Source organism: Gadus morhua, chromosome 2 (genome assembly GCF_902167405.1).
Source record: "Gadus morhua chromosome 2, gadMor3.0, whole genome shotgun sequence".
Classification (NCBI taxonomy): Eukaryota; Metazoa; Chordata; class Actinopteri; order Gadiformes; family Gadidae; genus Gadus; species Gadus morhua.
The window spans coordinates 24,629,755-24,650,775 of record NC_044049.1 but is presented as its reverse complement, the minus strand read 5'-3'; the positions used below and the strand labels follow the sequence as shown (position 1 = coordinate 24,650,775).

Here is a 21,021-nt window from a genome sequence, read left to right as displayed (position 1 = left end):
ATATTCACGTGACTCAAAGCTTGCGCCTGTGTGGTCAAATCTCTGAAAAGTCAGTGCTGAAAAGTCAGTTCTGAAAAAATACTTTGCAATGTCGTAAACGTACACCTTTACAAGTTTTTAAAACTAAATATTCAACCTTTCAAAACGTATTTCTCAATGTATGAACACCTGTTTGCAGAATCCCATTTACAAGGTTTCAAAACCGGGCAACAATGAAATACACTGTTAGAACAGTGCCAGATTTGAAACTCTGCAAATGCGCTGGTGAAATTGTTTGAACTTTGAAAATGTGTTGGTGAAAATGATGAAGAAGATAAAATAGAACACAAAATCATGTTTACAGATGTTTGAATTTTAGTTTTATTTTTTTTTGAGGTTATAATCTCCTTTTTCAGTGTTGCAGAACCTTTTTTACAAGGTGTTGAGTTTTCAAACCCAGACTTACAAGCCTTTGAAACTTTTTTTTTCAGGTTTGAATTATGGCGGGATACTGACTCCATAACACGATTCCATGCAAGAGTCGAGAGCGTCTAGAAAACAGAGGATGAGGAAATGAGTTCCGCTTTCATATTTCAAATATTTCACAAAAAGCCACATCAAACGGAAACGGCACCCGTGAGTCATATCACAAGGTTACAATTTGAATCTATTAATGAGAAGAAATCAAACTAGACTGAATTTAACTGTGTGGCTTTCATTGTCAATATAGAATGCATGATGTTTTTGGAAAGATACTTTCCTTCTGGGACTTGTGCTTCAGTTCAATGTGTGTGTTGGGAGGTGTCTCTCCTTTGGAGCCCACTAAGTGGATATTATCGGGAAAGGCAGTCTTCAGTGCGCACAGGAAGGGTACACGCAATACACTTTAAAAGAGATATGATTTTCCCCAAACAAGGTAAATCATTATGAGAATTCCACCGTTCCTCAACTCTGACTCCAATCTTTGTTCTTACTCTGACGATTACCTCAAATGAAATATGAAGTGAAACTCATGCTCATGCTTTTCTTTTGAGATATAAGAATAATATCAGAATATCATTGGAATATATACATAAACTAAATGAACATAAACTTTTCTAAATGGAAAAAAAATTATCCATGAGTGAGTTGATGCTGACTAATTAGTTGAATAACAGCATCTTGACCCATGACTAACTAAAGTATACAGAGACAAACAAGATGAGTTGTGAAATTACAATGTTGTAATCTATCATCAAATCAGATTTTCCAGTCTGAGGAGCTTGCTTACCATGCAAGTATGGGAGGAAGTGTGTGTGTTTGTGTTCATTTTCATTTGTGGGGAGTGCCTATGAGTAATAGTGGAGTCAGTGCAGGGTTGTGCGAGTATTATTGACCAACTGTGTGATGAGCATTCAGTGAAGTGGTGAGGGGCCATCCTCCCACTCAAATCTGCAGTGTTACTGGGAACTGAGCTGTGTATGCCTGGGTAGGAACCGTGTTTAAATGACTCAAAGAGATCACTGAACATCCTCACCCGATGCGTACACTTTGGCTTGCCCCGTATGGATATGCAAGTGTGAAAATCAAGTCTCTCAAAAGGTTCAGCATCCATATTCATGAGATGCCCGATAAGAAAGCATAGAAAAGAGGGGGAGAGGGGTTTGGTGTTTGTGTGACTCCATACCTGACACTCCTTGGATCTTTGGTACTAAATTGGTCCAAAATTGACACTGTTGAGCGATCATCTTGCTCCTTTGTAGAGGCTGGTTGGTGTTCAGAGTCAGATAGAACTGGCTTTCTGCCTGAAATAGGGGCCAGGGAACTCCGCTGTTGCTTGGATTTCTGAGGTGAAATAGTGGGGAAAAACCATCCTATAATCATCAGAAATACCTGCAACATGGGTTGATATTCTGTGGTTTCAAAAAGACCACGAAAGTCAGTTCATACCCTGTCCGGGCGAAGTTGGCCCACTGCTTCATGATGCTCCTGCTCATGTTTACTTCCCTCTCCGTGTATTTAAGAGAGGCATTCAACGGCATCCCAAAGACAAACTCTATCTCGCAGGCATGCATCACGCCCATCCATGCTGGCCAGGGGCTGGCAGATGAGCGGTGATCAAACAGATAGAAAAATGCTTTTCCTCCGTGCTCGGAATACCTGGAAACAGAAAGTAGAATGTATTCGGAATACTGTAGCGAGCAAGCAATGTGCCACTCAGACTAGCCCATTCTAGAAGCCCATTCTAGTAGCCCATTCGAGTAGCAGGAACAAGGCTTACAGTAGGATTATCTTGTCTACTATTTTATCTGTAACAATTACATATGCATCAATAAGCATTACGTATCCCTGTCACATTGCTGATTACCTGCGTGCAAACTCTAATGTAGGACAACTGATGAACCGATGTCCAAACAGGTCACCCATGGCATCTCTGTTCTTCACCTCATTGTCCACCTCACTCCAGCTGGTGTACTGGAAAATGACTGCCTCTTTTGTGATGTTGCTGGTTCCTGGTAGTGCGAGTGGTATGCCTTCAATAAACAATTTCCTACTGATGGGGCTCTCGCCAGCGAGACTATAGCCAGGCATGCCGTGGACTAGAAAGGACGTCCCTTCATTCTGGTTCAGACCGAAAAGCACCTCAATCTTCGTGAAGTTGCCAGTCTTGAGCAGCACCTGTAGATCAGCAGAGAGGCAGAGAGATGTGATGTGTGTGTGTGTCTTGCGTCACACATGACTTCAGCTTATTCCAAAAAGCGACCTCCTCCAAGAATACACTCCCTCCCGCTCCCTCCGCTCAACCTCTGCTGGACTACTATGTATCCCCACATCACGACTCACTACAATGGGTGCCCGGTCATTCAGCTGTTCAGCACCCAGGCTCTGGAACTCCCTCCCCCCCACACATAAAACAGTCAGACACCATTACAACCTTCAAGTCACAACTCAAAACTCACCTGTTCAAACTCGCACACAACGTCTAACTGATCACTGTTTTGATTGTTTGTTTGTTTTGTTTTGTCTAACCCTTTATTTATTTCTTATTTCTTATGTTTATTTATTTATTTATTTATTAATTTTTTCCACAATGTCTTGTTTTTTAAAAACGATTTAGGATGACTAAATGCTCTGTAAGGTGACCTTGGGTGTCTTGAAAGGCGCCTCTAAATTAAATGTATTATTATTATTATTTAAAAAGCAGAATAATAAGACAGCCAAGTAGTTCACTTGTGGGTATGCAGTTACACAGTACATTGAAACACTGGCAAACAACAATTAACACAATGGAGATTTGATTGTCACGAACACTTACCACCTTTAATTTTTATCCCAGGATGAGGGATTCATGATCAAGTTTGTTGTCAAATAACAGTTGTTACAATTGAATGAAAAATAACAAGGCACAATGAATAAAATGAGGTAACTCAAGTCAAAGGACAACATTTGTGTAATGAACTGTATTACGTTTATAATAAAGCTGGTAGCACATCTGCTGCACTATTCATAAACATAAGATCATGGTTCATAAGATAAGATTATATTATAAAGCATCAGTTTGTAAAATTTAAATCTATAAATCATTTGGATATAATGCATTATAAGTACCCAAATAATGTTGCAGTTCATGATTAGGTCAGGGAGTCAGAAAGCATTAGATTAATTATTTCTGTGAGCTCATCTAAAATGAAGGATATCTATGCATTACTAAGCATTTATAAACGGCATCTGAAGGCTGGATTGATCAATTCAGGTAGTTAGAAAGTATTGGTATTGCCTTACTAAGCATTTATTAATGAAATGCTGGATGTACTGGAAAGGCCTCAAGTACCATTTCAGAAGTACCAACTAATAAGTAATTAGCAGGAAGTCCTCACTTTAGTAGAGCTAAAGCACTTAACTAATGGTTTATAACTAGGTTAACAAAAAAAATATTTATTATTTATTTAGTGTTTACAAAGCATGATTAACACATGTACGTAGTTTGTAAATCATCCACTTACGATCATAAATAATTGCATAATCAATCGTTTCATTATCTCATTAATAATTTACAGCTGATTCTGAATTGCTTCCTAATGGTCGGCTTAGCTCAGGAGGTAGAGCAGTTGTCTTGAAACCGAAAGGTTGGTAGTTCGATGTTGATGTGTCCCTGAGGAAGACACTTAACCCTAACTGCTCCTGATGAGCTGGCTTTCGCCTTGCATGGTTGACTCTGCCGTCGATGTGTTGGATAATAGTCTCTGCTAAATGCATGATTGTAATTTTTGTTATTTTTTCATGGATGTGGAATTCACTACTACTTCATTAATCCTTCATTAATACATGCTGTTGCACGTATTTGAAAGAGCTACCAAGGATCTTACAGGCCAGAAAATATATATCTGTAACGTAATTGCGCGTAAGTAGTCGTCACTTAACTCTTGTAGAGTGCATATAAAAATATCATTATCAATTGACATACCCCCGTTATAAAAAAAAAGAGTTGGGACACAAAGGTTCCAACGCATACCTCTGGTTCGTCAGGTAGGAAAAGCCCATCGGCGGACGGCGCGAAGGGAGCCGCGAGGATGGAGGCCTCGGGCAACACCTGGAACTGCTTGGTCACTATGTCCACACGGTCGACTCTCTGGAGACAGCGCTCCAGATCAGCAGCAGGGGACCGGGGACAGCCCAGGAGAGACGCCAGGCTCAAGCTCCTACCACAAGTTGTGTGTGTTTGTGTGTGTGTGTGTGTGTGTGTGTGTGTGTGTGTGTGTGTGTGTGTGTGTGTGTGTGTGTGGAGGGGGGGGGGGGGGGGGGGGGGGGGGGGGATTCATTGGATAACAAATAAAGGGATGGCGCAACAACACTGTCACTAGTTCAAATGATTTTCGGGGAAAACCATTTCAGGTCCTCAAGGAGCAGGTGGGGGGTCTTCTGGCTTCTATAGAACCTTAACTACCAGACTCTCCTGCCCCAATGAAAATAAATGATTTATTGTTGTCATTTTGGTGTATATGTATATATATAAATATATCTCTTTATGTGGTGTGTATCAATTGTATGTATATATACAATTGATACACACCACATACATAAATAGAAAATGTATATATATATATATATATATATATATATATATATATATACACAAATATTAAAACAACTCTATTGAGAGTGTGAAAATAGAGGGCACAACCCAATATTTATATCCATCAATGAATTAAAGTAACCAAACAAATAAATGATTGTTACAGAATCTAACAAATCAAGGGCCACCTCTTCCAAGTCTCTCTCTGGCTGAGGCTGGCCCAGAGCGCGGTGGGGACGCCGCTCTGGAGGATGGGGGGTTTGTATCGTAGACCTACGGATTTCAGTGACGGTTTCATTCCATCTATACGAGCAGGTGTGCGCCTGCAGCCAGAGGGGGCGCCAAAATACCTATTCCCCACACAATGTTATGTCGTACTTCATTGATAACCGCTACGCAGCGCATTGATTGACAGTATTTCTTGTGTTGACGAACTTCACCAACTACCTATCACATCTGGGGTGGCCACAGGGGTGGCCAATGAGCTTTCAGGGGGCCACCCCCTAGAATCGCCACTGGGAACAGACCGTGGCTGCTGGGGGCCAGGAGGTGGAAGCCTACCGACGCTGCTCCGGCACTCTCCCCGAACAGAGTGACCTGGAAACCAGGACACATCCACACCCACGCTCAGTTTTGTCAACAATTACCCAGATGAAAGTATACATTTATCCCGTTAAAACCAACCCTTAGAGGAAACATGAGGAACAAAGACATCCTGTACTACTTGTTATCTTCTCCGTACAATTTGGCGCAGAAACAAAAAAACATATGCGATTTACAACTGTACAGGAATTTGTAGAAAAGATAACGTGCATCTGGTGTGTATCAATTCCGTATGTAGGCCTACAAGATAGCAGGGCTGAACCGGATAAGATAATGAGTAATGCAGAATGGTTAGATAAACTTTTTCGGATCGTCCTGAAAATATGTTGTTGTTGCCTCTGAGGGACAACATGAATCACAACACAATGCATAAAATGTATGCAAACGCATACATTTTATGCATTGTTTTATGCACAAACGCTACCTTTGAGGAGTCACCTCCAAAAAATGCAATGTTATCTGCGACCCAGCGGAGAGCTAGCTGCTGGTCCAGTAAGCCTGCGTTGCCACGGATATTATCGTTTTCAGGAAGCGAAAGGAAGCCCAGCGCCCCGAGCCTATTACAAGAAAAAAAGAACATTGTGATGTCAAACTGTGTCTGACTGATAAGTAGTGGTCATCTATGTCCTGCTGTGTTACAACAGAACTTCTGCGGGGAGACACAGCCTGGGCCAGAGGCCAACAGCTGCAAGGGATGGAGTTACGCCTCATTCCCCTAATTTAGTTTTTGTTTTCTTACCGAAGAAAAAACAAATGTGTGTGAGTGGATGAAGCCTTCAGAAGGGGATTTTAACAGATTTATTTCAACAGTGGCCAGTGGCCACAGACGGGTCCCTCGCACCTTCCCGTTCAGCGTGCCGATGGTGAGGTCTTCCGGAAGCTGGCCCAGGGATCCGCTGCACAGGTGGAGCACCAGGAGCAGGAAGGGGGTAGACGTCGCCATGGGAAATGAAACCGAAAATGACATTTCCCTTGCAATGAAACCTGCAAGGGAAATGAAACCGTAAGTGAGTCATTGTACGTTTAAACTATAGGCGAGGATGTATTCCACTCAACTAAACATGTCAAATGTGTTTCCCTGAATGGTAGGCAGATTTCACCCATCATACACTGTGCAATGCTCAACCGAAGCTTGAGAGCATCGATGTCGGTGGAACACAGGGCATTAGAAATGCCTCTATGAATTTTATTCATAGAGGAAACAACAGCAGTAATGGCAAGCAGCCAGCGTAATTCCTACCTGGCACAAGCTACAGGATTAGAAGAGGCACATGCATTGTAGAAACAGAGCAGCACAGTAGAAGCAAAGATCAGCATTCTGTTAGTGAAGGAATCATTGAAGGTTTCATTATTTTTTGTGTCTTGTAAATGAAGGCCTACCTTCTGTCACAAGCTGGTTTGGTTCCAGTGTGCTGGTGAGTGCGGCTGCAGCAGCTATAAAGCCAGGGAGGCTGGACCGCCCACTGTCCGTCTGTGACGGTTGGAGCAGACCACTCCATCTCTGATACGGGCCTACACACTGGATTCCTTTATTGCTATTATTTCGAAATAGAACTCCCTCTCTCGTTACTAACTGTGGATGTTGCCAAGCTGTCACTCCGATCGAGACTGGTCAATAGAGACGTGTCTTACATCTTTCGGCGTAGGTCCCGCCCACGAGATTCAGCTCAACAGCAAGCAAAGCTTTTGGATTCGCAAGCAAAACTTTAGAATTCGCAAACAAAGCTTTTTGATTCGCAAACAAAACTTTTGGATTCGCAAACAAAACTTTTGGATTTGCAAACAAAACTTTTGGGTTTGCAAACAAAACGTTTGGATTCCCATTAATATTTTTTTTATCACATTAATTTATCTTGCAATAAAACATTTTTTGATTGCAGAGTCGATAGTTTTGCTCTCAAATCTATTTTTTGATTGCAGTGTGGAAAGTTTTGCTCTCAAACCTATTTTTTAATTGCAGTGTGGAAAGTTTTGCTCTCAAACCTATTATTTTTGATTGCATAATAAAGACACAAATCTACCTCCATAGCGCTCGCCTGTGCACGGCGAAAGTGTGGCGAGACAAATCAAAACTTGCCGCCGGTTTTCTCTCGCGAAAAATTCGCCCGATACGCGTCTATACATTCACTTTGTATGGGATCCTGTCGCCCCATCACATTTGGTGTGAACGCACTGGAGAAGTTTCAAGACAGACAGCCAATATTGACAGTTTTATTCAGAAAATAGCCGGTCCTTTTGCTTCCTGTAAAAAGCATGTTTGTGACACTGGATAACGATATGTAGCAAGAGCAAGGTACGTTTTATTACTCTGTTTTCTGGGAATAATTGACGCAAGCACAAACCAGAAAACAAGCCGTTTTTTCGTTTTGTCAAAAAAAACGAAAATCAATATTTCAGTTTGTTTATTCGTTTTTTGGTTCTTACTGAGCGAAACGAATTTACAAGTCAATATCTGGTTTCCGCCGGTGGGCGGGTCCTCTTATTGGCTAGCGTGCTTCATTGACCTGTGCTCTTCATAATAAAAGTTCTTCCGTTTGATAATGTCGACAAAAATATTACTTTATTATTAGTCTCGCAAAGCCAGACCAGACTACAGCAAGTAGAATGCTTTATTATAGACACTAGCAGACACAGAGGACCACACCACCCACAGTCAAGACTGACACGGCTTCAAATAACAATAATAGTGTTCATAATCATTTGACAATGAGAACTTATGAAGTTATGATGACTTCAGTGCAGTTGATGTTTAGCCACAGTTAATACATGCAGAATAGACCTGAGGGCTTTACTACGACATCATTGTCCGGCTCTGAACTATGCGCTCTGTACGCGTTCACATCAAAGGAGCTGCGATCGCGGGCTGCTGATTTCCTCACAGCCTGAGAGCTATGAGGAATACAAGTGATTACAAAACATTTCTGACAGCAGAACATTGCGCATGGCTCTCCGTGAGACGCACGCAATTCAACCCATGCACACGACACACAACTTGCGCCGCTATTTAACAGTGGAAGGGTAGGAATCAAATGCGTCCGGGTGAAATTTCAAAATCGTCCGGGATTTTATTAAAGCGTCGATACATGTTCACATTTAATTTGCGTTGCGTTCTTCTGGGTCTGTCACAAACTAGCAGAGATGGGAGTAAGTCCCATACATGCAAGTCTCAAGTCAGTCGCAAGTCTTAGCCCTCAAGTCTCAAGTAAGTCCAAGTCGTCAGTAAGGAGGATCAAGCAAGTCAAGTCCAAGCACAGCTTTAGTCAAGCAAGTCAAGTCAAGTCTCATCATCAAGTCAAGTCAAGTCAAGTCATTATCAAATTCGTTTTTTTCAAATGTCTGTATTTCATCAAACCTGTTTTTCAGAGTCATTTTTTTTTAAATGTAAGAAGATAAGTTACGTAATGAATCAGCTCAACATGAATGAATCTCAAACAGCTTTTTATTTGTGTGTGTGTGTGATGTGTGTGATGTGTGTGATGTGTGTGTGTGTGTGAGAGAGAGAGAGAGAGAGAGAGAGAGAGAGAGAGAGAGAGAGAGAGAGAGAGAGAGAGAGAGAGAGAGAGAGAGAGAGAGAGAGAGAGAGAGAGAGAGAGAGAGAGAGAGAGAGAGAGAGGGGGGGGGGGGGGGGTGAACATCAGAACATGTTCATCAGAACAACTGACCGTTGTGAGCCATTTACAAATGGCCATTACACTTGCAAAAAATCGTACGTTTTAACTATGTTACCATACCAGCTGGCCAATTTAATCATATAATAAAGCCTATTTGTCTTTTCACACAATTCCAGGTGCACGTGTTATAAATGGCGTTTTCAACGATTCTGACCAAGTTGCGACAAAAAAATAAGGTTATGGAAGGTTAAACTATATCGCTGAGGCTTGAAATCTCCTGAGTTCTATGTGCTGCCATTGAGAACCTATACAGCTGGGTTTAAATCTGATTAAAGACCTAACGCTGTTTGAGTGCGTTGACAAAAAGAGGGGTGAACATCAGAACATGTTCATCAGAACAACTGACAGTTGTGAGCCATTACAAATGTCCATTACACTTGCAAAAAATCAAATTTGTCAAAACTTTTGCACTGAGTTGTGACCGATGGGGTCTTGGTGTGATGGCGCATAACACGCCATCACACCAACAGCAGAACGGTTATCCAAATAACAAGGAAGTGTACAACACTTGCGTTACAGTCCTGGAGCTCTATATCTAAATAATATCATATAATAGATAGATATCTATATCATATAACATATTGTGTGCGCCTCCAGACGATATGAATCACAAACGACTTTGTCGGGTTCTGCGACGTCTCTGGTTCTTCCACTTTCACATAAACCTGAAGTCGACTGAACTGCGCGCTGCCTGCTGCCGGCTGCCCGCTGCCGGGCGATGGTGCCTCGCGGCAACCGGCGGCATGTCGCAGTTCATGTACTTCAGCGAGTCAAACCAAAGTTCCTTTCCCCCAATTCCTTCTCAACCATGGCTCAGATAACCCCCACGACAGTCTCGTTGTGGAAATACAAGACACGTCAAAGAACCGACAAGAAACACTTGTGTTACAGTGTGTGTATTCACACACACACACACACACACACACACACACACACACACACACACACACACACACACACACACACACACACACACACACACACACACACACACACACGTGGCGCTCGCACGGTCGAGTCTCATTGGCGGGCCAACGTCTCTGGGCGGGCCAGGCAGAGTAAGGGAATGTCACGTTGCGTGGAAGAGGGCGGGTTGCCAGGTTGCAGGTCAGGAGCACTCGCGCACAATAAAACAATGTTCATCTAATATTTTTTTTATTATTATTATTTAAAATATTTAACAAGACTGCAATGACTTGGCAAGTCACATGACTCAAGTCAAGTCAAGTCACAAGTCAGGAAGGGGCAAGTCAAAGTCTAGTCAAGTCTTTCGTTAGTGTTGGTCAAGCAAGTCACAAGTCGCAAAACTGGCGACTCGAGTCGGACTCGAGTCAAGTCTTTGACTCGAGTCCCCCCATCTCTGGTGTGTGTGTGTGTGTGTGTGTGTGTGTGTGTGTGTGTGTGTGTGTGTGTGTGTGTGTGTGTGTGTGTGTGTGTGTGTGTCTGCTCCAGTTGATCTACAAGAATGACACTCTCAAACTTGTGTTTGAATATCAAGAGTTGATCCAAGACAAACTAATAGCCTGACTAGTCTTTCTTGGCCCCACTGTGAGTGTTAATGCAAATGTTTGGGTATTGGAAACAGCTTATGGACTTGGGAGAACAAATTGTCTGTTTTTGTCTACTTTTTGTATTAAAGTAATATTCTTATTTCAGTGGTTTCCATTTGAGTTATTAAAAGGCCTATTCTAAATAGTGCAATAAAAAAAAAAATCCAGTTGCCTGCGACGACGAATCAACATCAGGTGCCACCTCTGGCCAGCGGAACCCGACCGGCCGCTGTGACATCACCGCCTCTATATAAGTCCCCGCTCCTTAGTCCAGTCCTCAGTGGTGATCAGAGAGCAACGACTGAGCTGCATATCAATAACCAGCGACAGCAACAAACTGAGAGATCCACGATGGGGAAGAACAGACGCATCAAGAGGCAGGAGGGCGACCAGGAGACCCTGTGTGGGGACTCCTCGTCCCCCCCCGGAGAACAGCGTCCGGCACAGGTGAGGAAGGAGAGGACACGCACGCCGACCGTACACGCACACTTTGAGTCTGCCGACGCACATTTGTATTCTGTAAAAACTTGTGGTTGTACATGATTATATTAAGTTAGGGTCCAACTGACTTTCTTTAAAGAAGTGCAGGCAACACACACCCACACACATACACTCACACACTCTCTCACACACACGCACACACACGATTGAACACATTTAATATCAGTGCTTTATAAAAAATATATATATGATATATATATATATATACGTTTATGTTTGTTTTTCTTCAACTTATTCTATTGGAAAATACATCAAAATTATTGATTAATGCTTCAGCATATTTCTGCCATTTCCAAAAGAATGTATACCCAAACATCCCCATATAAGTCACCGCTCCTCAGTGCCGTGCTCAGTGGTGATCAGAGAGCGGAGCGATGAGCGTTACCTGGTGATCAGAGAGCGAGCACAGCGGCCAGTGAGCCCAGTTAGCAAAGAGCGAGGGAACTATGGAGAAGAGAGGGGCGAGGAAACCTTAACGGTGACGATCTCCTCCGACAGGAGGAAGAGGCCACCCCCGATCCGGACTCCTCCTCCCCCTCTCCGGACCCCCCCCCCGCCCCATCAGGTCTCCACCTCGTCTCAACAGAAAGAACGTCTGAGACAGGTGAGGACGGAGAGGACACCAACACGGACACGGAGCGACTGAGACGTCTTTGTGTTTCCTGTCGTGGGTCTTCAGTGTCGGTTCGTGTTTGACCCGAAGAGTTCCTGATGCCGTGTGTTTGTGTCCTAGGTGGTGATCAGATGGATGGAGACGAATGAGGAGGCGAATGACCCGGACCAAGGCCAGACCCCCCCGGACCACGGCCAGACCCCCCCGGACCAAGGCCAGACCACCCCGGACCAGGGCCAGACACCCCCGGACCAGGGCCAGACCGCCCCGGACCACGGCCAGACCCCCCCGGACTGAGGCCAGACCCCCCCGGACCGAGGCCAGACCCCCCCGGACCAGGGCCAGACCACCCCGGACCACGGCCAGACCCCCCCGGACCGAGGCCAGACCGCCCCGGACCGAGGCCAGACCGCCCCGGACCACGGCCAGACCCCCCCGGACCAGGGCCAGACCGCCCCGGACCAAGGTCAGACAGTCCCGGACCACGGCCAGACCGCCCCGGACCGAGGCCAGACCGCCAATGAACCTGGTGAGTTTGCGCATTGTTGTTTTTACCTGTTTGTGTGTGTGTTTACCTGTTTGTGTGCGTGTTTACCTGCTTGCGTGTGTGTGTGTGTGTGTGTATGTGTGTGTGTGTGTAGCTGCTTGTATGTGTGTAGCTGTTGTATGTGTGTGCGCGTAACTGCTTGTGTGTGCGCGCATGTGTGTGTGTGCGCGCGCGTGTGTGTGTGCAAGTGTGTGTGCGTGTTATACGTCAGAATAATCACAAAACACTGACTGAGCGACTCTCACACTCACGTCACTAAAACAGACCCCATAGCAGCAACAAACACACAGCAGCCACTATGGTCGTCACTAAACACAGTTCTGTCGTTCACTTCTGACAGAACCCCAACACCAGGGAGAAAGCTCAGGCCCTTTGGTGGCCTGGCTGCCTCCGACCGTAGACGGGCCCCCCAGGAAGGACCTGGCCCAGGTCATGGTGAACCTGAAGGTCCGGGTGAAGGGGGTCAGGAAGCTGAGGGCGAAAACAGCAACCATGGACCCAGGCCAGACTGCCCAGGACCCAAACCAGCTCCCCAATGTGCCTGGTGAGCTGGCTGCATTGTGTTTACCTGCTTGTGTGTGTGTTTACCTGCTTGTGTGTGTGAGTTTACCTGCTTGTGTGCGTGTGTTTACCTGCTTGTGTGTGTGTTTACCTGCTTGTGTGTGTGAGTTTACCTGCTTGTGTGTGTGTGTTTACCTGCTTGTGTGTGTGTTTACCTGCTTGTGCGTGTGTTTACCTGCTTGTGTGTGTGTTTACCTGCTTGTGTGTGTGTTTACCTGCTTCTGTGTGTGTGTTTACATGCTTGTGTGTGTGTTTACCTGATTGTGTGTGTGTGTTTACCTGCTTGTGTGTGTGTGTTTACCTGCTTGTGTGTGTGTTTACCTGCTTGTGTGTGTGTTTACCTGCTTCTGTGTGTGTGTTTACATGCTTGTGTGTGTGTTTACCTGATTGTGTGTGTGTGTTTACCTGCTTGTGTGTGTGTTTACCAGACAGCCCCCCCACAAAGGCCCTGGCCCAGGTCATGGGGAACCTGAGGCTCCGGGTGAAGGGCCTCAAAAAGAAGAGGGTTCAACTAGCAACCACCTCCCGGCTTGATGAGGAGAAGCCTTTGGGCCGCCTTTCAGGCCGGAGCCCCTTCCCTGGCCAGACCGCCCCGGACCAAGGCCAGACCGCCCCGGACCGAGGCCAGACCGCCCCGGACCAAGGCCAGACCGCCCCGGACCCAAGCCAGACCGCCCCGGACCCAAGCCAGATCCCCGAGGAACCTGGTGAGTTCGCTGCATTGTTGTTTTTACCTGCTTGTGTGTGTGTTTACCTGTGTGTGTCTACCTGCTTGTGTGTGTGTGTGTGTGTGTGTGTGTGTGTGTGTGTGTGTGTGTGTGTGTGTGTGTGTGTGTGTGTGTGTGTGTGCGTGCGTGTGTGTGTGGTTTGCATTTATCTTTTGAGTTTTATACGTCAGCATAATCACGAAACATTGACTGAGCGACTCTCTCACGGTCTCTGACAGCAGACAGGGCCCCGAGAAAGGACCTGTCCCAGGTCTTGGGGAACGTGAGGGTCCGGGTGAGGGCACTAAGAAAGAAGAGGGTCGAAACAGCTACCACAGCCCTGACGGAGCAGGAGGAGGAGAAGCCTTTGGGCCGGCCTTCACGCCAGAACCCCTTTAGGCGCATCAAGATGGCCTGGGCCGACCCAAAGGCCGTCATCACCACCGACGCCCCCCCGAACACCCCTGAACATCAGGATCTGGTCATCGAGGCTGAGGAGGGGGGGGAAGCCACAGCTCAGGCTGAGGGGACGGGCCTCAGGCCCCGGGTCAACAAGTGGCTGAACCGTAGAATGAAGGAAATGTCCACATTCGCGGCCCGGTTCCAGTGTGGGTCGTGTGTGCGCTAAGAAAAAAAAAAGAAAGAAAAGAAAGAAAATAGCATATAAAAACAAAAAAAAAATAACTGCAAGATAAAATGTATAACGGTGCCATTGTGCAGACAAAGTATGCACGTCAAACATCTGATGGTGCCCGACCAAGTCCACATCGATGTGAAGTCACACAGGAGGGAAACCCCAGCTTTGTCTAAGCCCGGGTGAATTTAAACAAAGTATTGAAACATCCGATGGGACTCAACCAAGTCCTCATCGATGTTGCGTCACACTGAGGTGTGTCATACTGCGTTTACATTCACCACGGTTGTCATGGTGGCGGCGCCGGTTAAGGCGAGCGAGCGACGGACTCCTCAACAACATAGCAGTATTTTACTTATTTTAGTGTTTTTATGCGTGATTTTACCCTGTAAAGTTGCGGGCTGCATTATATATGACCGAGAGACACTGTTGAACATAAGAGATTCGGGAATTATTCACGGTCAACCGGAGTTTTTCTACTGGGAACCCCAGCTGGCAAACGTAAACAAATGCCTAACAACGGCCCTACTACCGCGTCGGAGACGCCGGAGACGTGGGCGACGGGCTGGCCTGCTCGTCCGACTCAGACGGCGAGAAGGCAAAACACCTCTCCCCAGCATTCTGCTAGCCAACGTACAATCCATAGAAAACAAACTGGACGAGTTGAGAGCAAGGATTACCTTCCAACAGGAAACAAGGGACTGCCATATCATCGGTCTAACAGAGACGTGGCTGGGTGAACATATCGCGGACTACGAAATCTCTCCCATGGGCTTCTCTGTACATCGTGCGGACAGGTCAAGAGAACTTTCGGGGAAAAGTAAAGGCGGAGGTGTATGCTTCATGGTGAACAAAGCCTGGTGTAAACCGGTAAGTGTTCACTCACTCAAGTCATTCTGCTCCCCGGACCTCGAATACCTAGTCCTGCTCTGCCGCCCACACTGGCTTCCGAGAGACTTTACTGCTGTCATATGCATAGCAGTTTATATTCCACCACAAGCTGACACAAACGTCGCACTCAAGGAACTGTACGTAACCATCAGCAAAATAGAAAACAGTCACCCAGAGGCCGCTCTAATAGTGGTTGGAGACTTTAACCGAGCGTCGCTGAAGAAAGTTTTGCCAAAATTCTATCAACACATAACTGTAAATACGAGAGGCGGAAGATGCTTGGATCACGCCTACACTCAATTCCGCAATGCATACAAACCCCTCCTCCGCCCCCCGTTCGGCAAATCAGACCACTCTTCCATTCTCCTTGTGCCCGCCTACAAGCACAGGCTGAAAACGTCTCCACCAATCACGCGCACATGTCGATGCTGGTCTGACGAATCAGACGCTATCCTCCAGGACTGCTTTGATTCCATGACTGAGTTCGCGGAGAACAGTGGTGACGTCAACGAGATCGCGGAAGGAGCGCTGGGTCTCATTGGAAAGGTGATAGAAGAAGTAGTGCCCACAAAAACAGTCCGTGTATATCCAAACAGGAAACCATGGATTAATTTTGATGTTAATACAGCACTTACTATTAGGAAAACAGCATTCAAAACGGGAGATACAACTGAAATTAAAGCTGCCCGGTATAACCTAAGAAAAGTGATCAAAGCAGCAAAGAGGGATTATGGCAAAAAAATAGAGGCACAGCTGAGCAGCAATGACCCACGCAGAATGTGGAAGGGACTACACACCATCACTGATTTCAAAGAGACCTCTAGCTGCACAGCTGATACTTCTGTCTCTTTACCTGACGAGCTGAACAGTTTCTACGCCCGCTTTGAAGTGAGCCAAACCAGTCTCCTAGAGAGGACCTACTCAGAGGACGCAGATAATACAGCCAGCGCTCTTGTCATCACAGAAGAGGATGTACGTGTGGTGTTCAAACGCATCAACATCCGAAAAGCGGCCGGGTCAGATGGGTTACCTGGCCGGGTGTTCAAAGTATGTGCGGACCAGCTGGCTGGTGTATTCACAAACATTTTCAACCTCTCCCTCTCCAGGGCATAGTGCCAGCCTGCTTCAAGTCATCAGTAATCATTCCTGTACAAAAGAAGAGCAAGGTAACATGCCCAAACGACTGGCGCCCTGTCGCTCTCACCCCCATAGTGAGCAAATGCTTTGAAAAGCTCATCAAGGTGCTGATCTGCAGAATGCTGCCACCAGCCCTGGACCCCCACCAATTTGCCTATCGGAAGAACAGATCGACAGATGACGCCATTGCCACAGCACTCCACATAGCCCTCGCCCACCTCGACAAGAGGAACACCTATGTGAGGATGCTGTTTGTTGATTATAGTTCGGCATTCAACACAATAGTCCCCTCCAGACTTGACAGGAAGCTCAGGGATCTAGGCATTGATCCCAGCCTATGCAACTGGATCCTTGACTTCCTGACGGATCGAAAACAGGTGGTGAAGATGGGTCCTAAGATCTCCGCCCCTCTGACCATCAGCACAGGAGCCCCCCAGGGCTGTGTCCTAAGCCCCCTCCTCTACTCCCTATACACCCACGACTGCGTGGCTACACATGGATCCAATGCAGTGATCAAGTTCGCCGATGACACGACAGTCATGGGCCTGATCACTGATGGTGATGAGACGGCCTATAGGAGCGAGGTCGACTGTCTGGCTCAGTACAGCCAGGACAACAACCTCATTCTCAACACCGATAAGACCAAGGAGCTCGTAGTGGACTTCAGGAAGAAGAGACAGATTCAACACCCCATCTCCATCAATGGGTCTGCTGTGGAGAGGGTACACAGCATTAAGTTCCTGGGAGTCCACATCACCAGAGACCTCACTTGGGAGGAGCACACCAACCAGGTGGTGAAAAAAGCACAGCGGCGCCTATTTCACCTTAGGCGTCTGAAAAAGTTTGGCGTGGGGCCCAAGATCCTGGGGGCCTTCTTCAGAGGCACAACGGAGAGCATATTGACTGGATGCATCACTGCCTGGTACGGGAACTGCACTGCCCAAAGCCGCAAAATGCTGCAAAGGGTAGTGCGGACAGCTGAGAGGATCAGCGGATGTGAGCTTCCCTCCATCCAGGAAACCTACAAGGCCCGGTGTGTCAGGAAGGCCCTCCGAATCATTGGGGACCCCAGCCACCCCAACCAGAAACTGTTTGAGCTACTGCCGTCAGGGAGGCGGTACCAAAGCCTAAGGGCCAAAACCCAGAGGATGACAAGCAGTTTTTTCCCCCAAGCAGTCAGACTCCTGGAAAAACACACTACGCCCCAACCATCCACACGCACACCACAACAACAGACTGTTGTTACTTTTTAGTATTATTGATGCTGCTACTTACTTATTTATTTATTTATTTTTACTTTGTTCCTTTTCATATGGTTTCTTATTCTTATTCTTATTTATTTTATCTTTTACCGTTGCTGCTATGTGAATGTTGAGGAACCAAGCCTAAGATTTTTACTCTTGAGTACTGTACTATAAGATGTAATAAAAGTGATTCTGATTCTGATTCTGATTCTGATTCTGATTCCTACGCTAGGACAAAGCTGGGGTTTCACTCCAGTGGGATGTCACATCGATGTGGACCTGGGCTGGACTTATCCGATGTTTGACGTCCATACTTTGTCTGGGCCCAGGTGAATTTAAACAAAGTATGTACGTTAAACAACTGAAGTGACCCGACCAGGTCGACATCGATGTGACATCACACAGGAGTGAAACCCCAGCTTTGTCTGAGCCCGGGTGAATTTAAACAAAGTAGTCAAACATCTGATGGGACTCAACCAAGTCGTCATCGGTGTTACATCACACTGAGGTGTGTAATGCTTTGTTTAAATTCACCTGCGCTTGGACCAAGCTGGGGTTTCTCTCCAGTGTGATGTCACATCGACGTGGACTTGGTCGGGTCCCATCCGATGTTGGACCTACACACTTTGTTTAAATTCGCCTGGGCCCAAATGCAATTCATGTATATGTATAATATATGTACAAGCATTATCAAATAAAAATTGTTGCCGAAATCTTCGTCCTCGTGTCTGTTTATAGATGTATATGTATATCTATATTCAAAGGCAGACACACACTCTTTGACACACACACGTGTCTTGTGTGAGCGTGCACACACACAACAATAGCAGGTGGTGGAAGAAGAACCTGAAAGCCATACTTGAAGAAAGTACAGATATCTTCCCAGAAAAGGGCCCTGGTAAAAGTATAAGGCCCCAAATAGAATACGACTTGAGTAAAAGTCTTCACGTATCTGATATTAATTGCAATTAAGTATCAAAGGTCATTTTCTGATAGTATATGTACTGAAGTATTAAAGGTAAAAGTACAAGTAAATACTAAAGCAAATCAACAAATGTTTAGTCAGTCGGATGGTCATTTCCTTGCTTTATTGGGCGTCCCCCTAATTTAAATTAAGCTTGGGAGTCGAACGAGCAGGCTCAGAAATAGCTTCTGCCACAACACCATAACACTGCTCATCACTAAGATCTCACCCCTGCCCCGCCACTGTCCCTGCCCTTTCCCCTGCCCCGCCCCCCTCTCCTTTTGAACATGGACTATGGATCGTCTGACTACCACTGACCACTATGCCCATTATTAATGCACTTCAACAATGCACTTAGCGCATCGTGTTACAAAGTTAGGAGCAAAAAATGGTTTCAAGGAAATTAAAGTGAAGCAAAACTCCACGTCACACTGTAACGAGCTATATAATAGGAACAACCCCGTTATAGTCATTCACACTCGAGCCGCACACTGAGCAGGTCTGGTTTAACCCACGGGTAAGTTATTTGTATTCTTTTGGCACCAGAAATGTGTTTGTGCATAGAATCCTTTTTGATTATACCTGTAGGTAGGTGATAATGTAAAATGTAGTCTGGAAAAAGCTATTCAAAAGATTAAAAGACCACATACACAACTACATGCCGCTTAGGCAGAACTAAATAGAAAGTTGTGTTTCCCACCAGATAGAATGTTCTGTTTTAGTTTACGTTGACACGTTGTCCAGGAATGGAACGATTTTATAGATCAGACTGTGGCCATGGAAGGTGCCGCCCCACCCTCGTATTCTCCCTGGATGATGGACTTCATGTCCTGCACTAAACTGGGAAAAGTCATACGACCCGGGTCAGGGAATGACTTCTAAAAAAAATGCTGCACTTTTCTTCTACGGAGGTTTCTCAGTAATCCCCCTCCCCCCTTCCTCAGTGTGTTTTCAGGTTATATACTACTTCGTTGTGATTTGATCCATTCTATCTTTTATCAATGAATATGTTCTCTTTTTTGTAATAGTATTATTTGTAAGTATTACTACTATTACATATATTTTTTCCCTTTCGTTATTTAACATTAAGGCCATCCTTTCTGTGGTCTGAAAGGTCTGTGTGTCTTAGTGTGTCTGTTTGTTTGCTGTGTGGGCGTGTGCGTGCACGGGCGCATGTGTGGATTCAGAGATAAAAAAAATCTAATTCCTGTCTTTCCCTGCTGTTCTCAGCTTAATAAAAATACATTTCAACGAGCGAAATGTATTCAAAAGTGAAAGCTTACCTCCACATGTTTTGTACTCTTGTCTATACGACTGTACTTGTTTTACATCTGCTCTGCAAGGCACCATCCCTTGTATTGATTCCTTCAACAGTCGCTAACGGCTATGACTGTGTTTTTCAGGCACATTCCTATTCAGAAATGTCCCAACAGCAGTCCTACTCCTGGGAGGAAGATGACTTTCAGCTTCCACCTGGGGTTAAGAAAATTGGCCGTGAACAGCCAAATTGCGGTCAGACCTACGTCATGTACCACGGCACTACCAGGACCATAGCAAAGGACATCCAGCGCGATGGTTTCAAACAGTCGGCGGACGGGATGCTGGGCTGTGGCGTCTACCTCAGCCGTGACATGAACAAGGCCAGAGCGTATCCCATCGACCCTAAGCTACTTGACTCAGAACGGGTGGTGTTCAGGGTGAATGTCAACGTGGGGAACGTGATCAAGATAAACTACCAGGGCCATCCTCGCCAGAAGAACTGGCACGATAGCCGGTACGACACTGCCTGGTGCCCCCCGAACTGCGGCATGACGAGGAGCGGCATGGAGGAGGACTGCGTCTGGGACCCCAACCGCATCAAGATAGACAAGTGGATCACCCCGACCCCTATGGCTGGGGAAAATGCCCAGCCATCCATTCAATAAATAAAATGGGAGCACACCTGTTGTTGAAGTAAAAAATATGAGAACATTAAACAAATTCGGCGAAAGTTCTGCTTTTTGATACAGTTGAATTATTAATAGATCATGTTTTCACTGTTATTCCTAAAAACAATTATAAAATAAATTTGGTAAAAAAAAAATTGAGTCCGAAGTTTTGTCCGACGCATAACAATGGAAAAAAGTCGAATAAGAACGAGAATGTTGGTTGGTGATCAGGAGGAGGTCACAAGGCATTTTACGTAGGTTTTACATCAGCAGTTTAACTTGAATCCTATTTTATATTTAGGGCCTTTAGCCTTTTTCAAACGCACACACACACACACACACACACACACACACACACACACACACACACACACACACACACACACACACACACACACACACACACACACACACACACACACACACACACACACACCC

At 45.6% G+C, this 21,021-nt stretch overlaps 2 protein-coding genes across 3 annotated transcripts; one reads left to right on the top strand and one right to left on the bottom strand.

The window, feature by feature from the left end:
* Positions 1-373: 373 nt before the first annotated feature.
* On the bottom strand, positions 374-6,249 carry LOC115557228 (cholinesterase-like). The gene is made up of 8 exons (XM_030374889.1): positions 6,060-6,249; positions 5,560-5,629; positions 5,205-5,305; positions 4,472-4,708; positions 2,327-2,637; positions 1,909-2,118; positions 1,646-1,803; positions 374-530 (listed from the first exon to the last, which is right to left on the bottom strand). The coding sequence occupies exons 1-8, from the start codon at positions 6,213-6,215 to the stop codon at positions 478-480; spliced, it is 1,296 nt and encodes a 431-aa protein (XP_030230749.1). The 5' UTR covers positions 6,216-6,249; the 3' UTR covers positions 374-477.
* A 6,455-nt stretch (positions 6,250-12,704) lies between these two features.
* Positions 12,705-14,675, top strand: LOC115557848 (uncharacterized). 2 transcript variants are annotated; one of them, XM_030375972.1, is made up of 3 exons: positions 12,705-13,061; positions 13,507-13,785; positions 14,028-14,675. In XM_030375972.1, exons 1-3 carry the CDS (start codon positions 12,950-12,952, stop codon positions 14,411-14,413), a joined length of 777 nt encoding a protein of 258 aa, XP_030231832.1. In that variant the 5' UTR covers positions 12,705-12,949; the 3' UTR covers positions 14,414-14,675. The 2 variants fall into 2 exon arrangements, with proteins under 2 accessions (XP_030231832.1, XP_030231821.1); XM_030375961.1 differs by having other exon boundaries at positions 14,025-14,675.
* The last annotated feature ends 6,346 nt before the right edge of the window (positions 14,676-21,021 follow it).

What these genes read in the sequence shown, in the direction of transcription:
- LOC115557228 (XM_030374889.1), bottom strand. Translation starts at nt 6,215, where the DNA reads ATGTTCTTTTTTTCTTGTAATAGGCTCGGGGCGCTGGGCTTCCTTTCG. An exon ending in TTGGAGGTGACTCCTCAAAG is followed by an intron (nt 5,630 to 6,059) that starts GTAGCGTTTGTG and finishes CCTGGTTTCCAG; the next exon opens with GTCACTCTGTTCGGGGAGAG. An exon ending in TCCTACCTGACGAACCAGAG is followed by an intron (nt 2,638 to 4,471) that starts GTATGCGTTGGA and finishes GCTGATCTACAG; the next exon opens with GTGCTGCTCAAGACTGGCAA.
- LOC115557848 (XM_030375961.1), top strand. Translation starts at nt 12,950, where the DNA reads ATGGTGAACCTGAAGGTCCGGGTGAAGGGGGTCAGGAAGCTGAGGGCG. An exon ending in CCAGCTCCCCAATGTGCCTG is followed by an intron (nt 13,062 to 13,506) that starts GTGAGCTGGCTG and finishes TGTGTTTACCAG; the next exon opens with ACAGCCCCCCCACAAAGGCC. An exon ending in CCAGATCCCCGAGGAACCTG is followed by an intron (nt 13,786 to 14,024) that starts GTGAGTTCGCTG and finishes GGTCTCTGACAG; the next exon opens with CAGACAGGGCCCCGAGAAAG.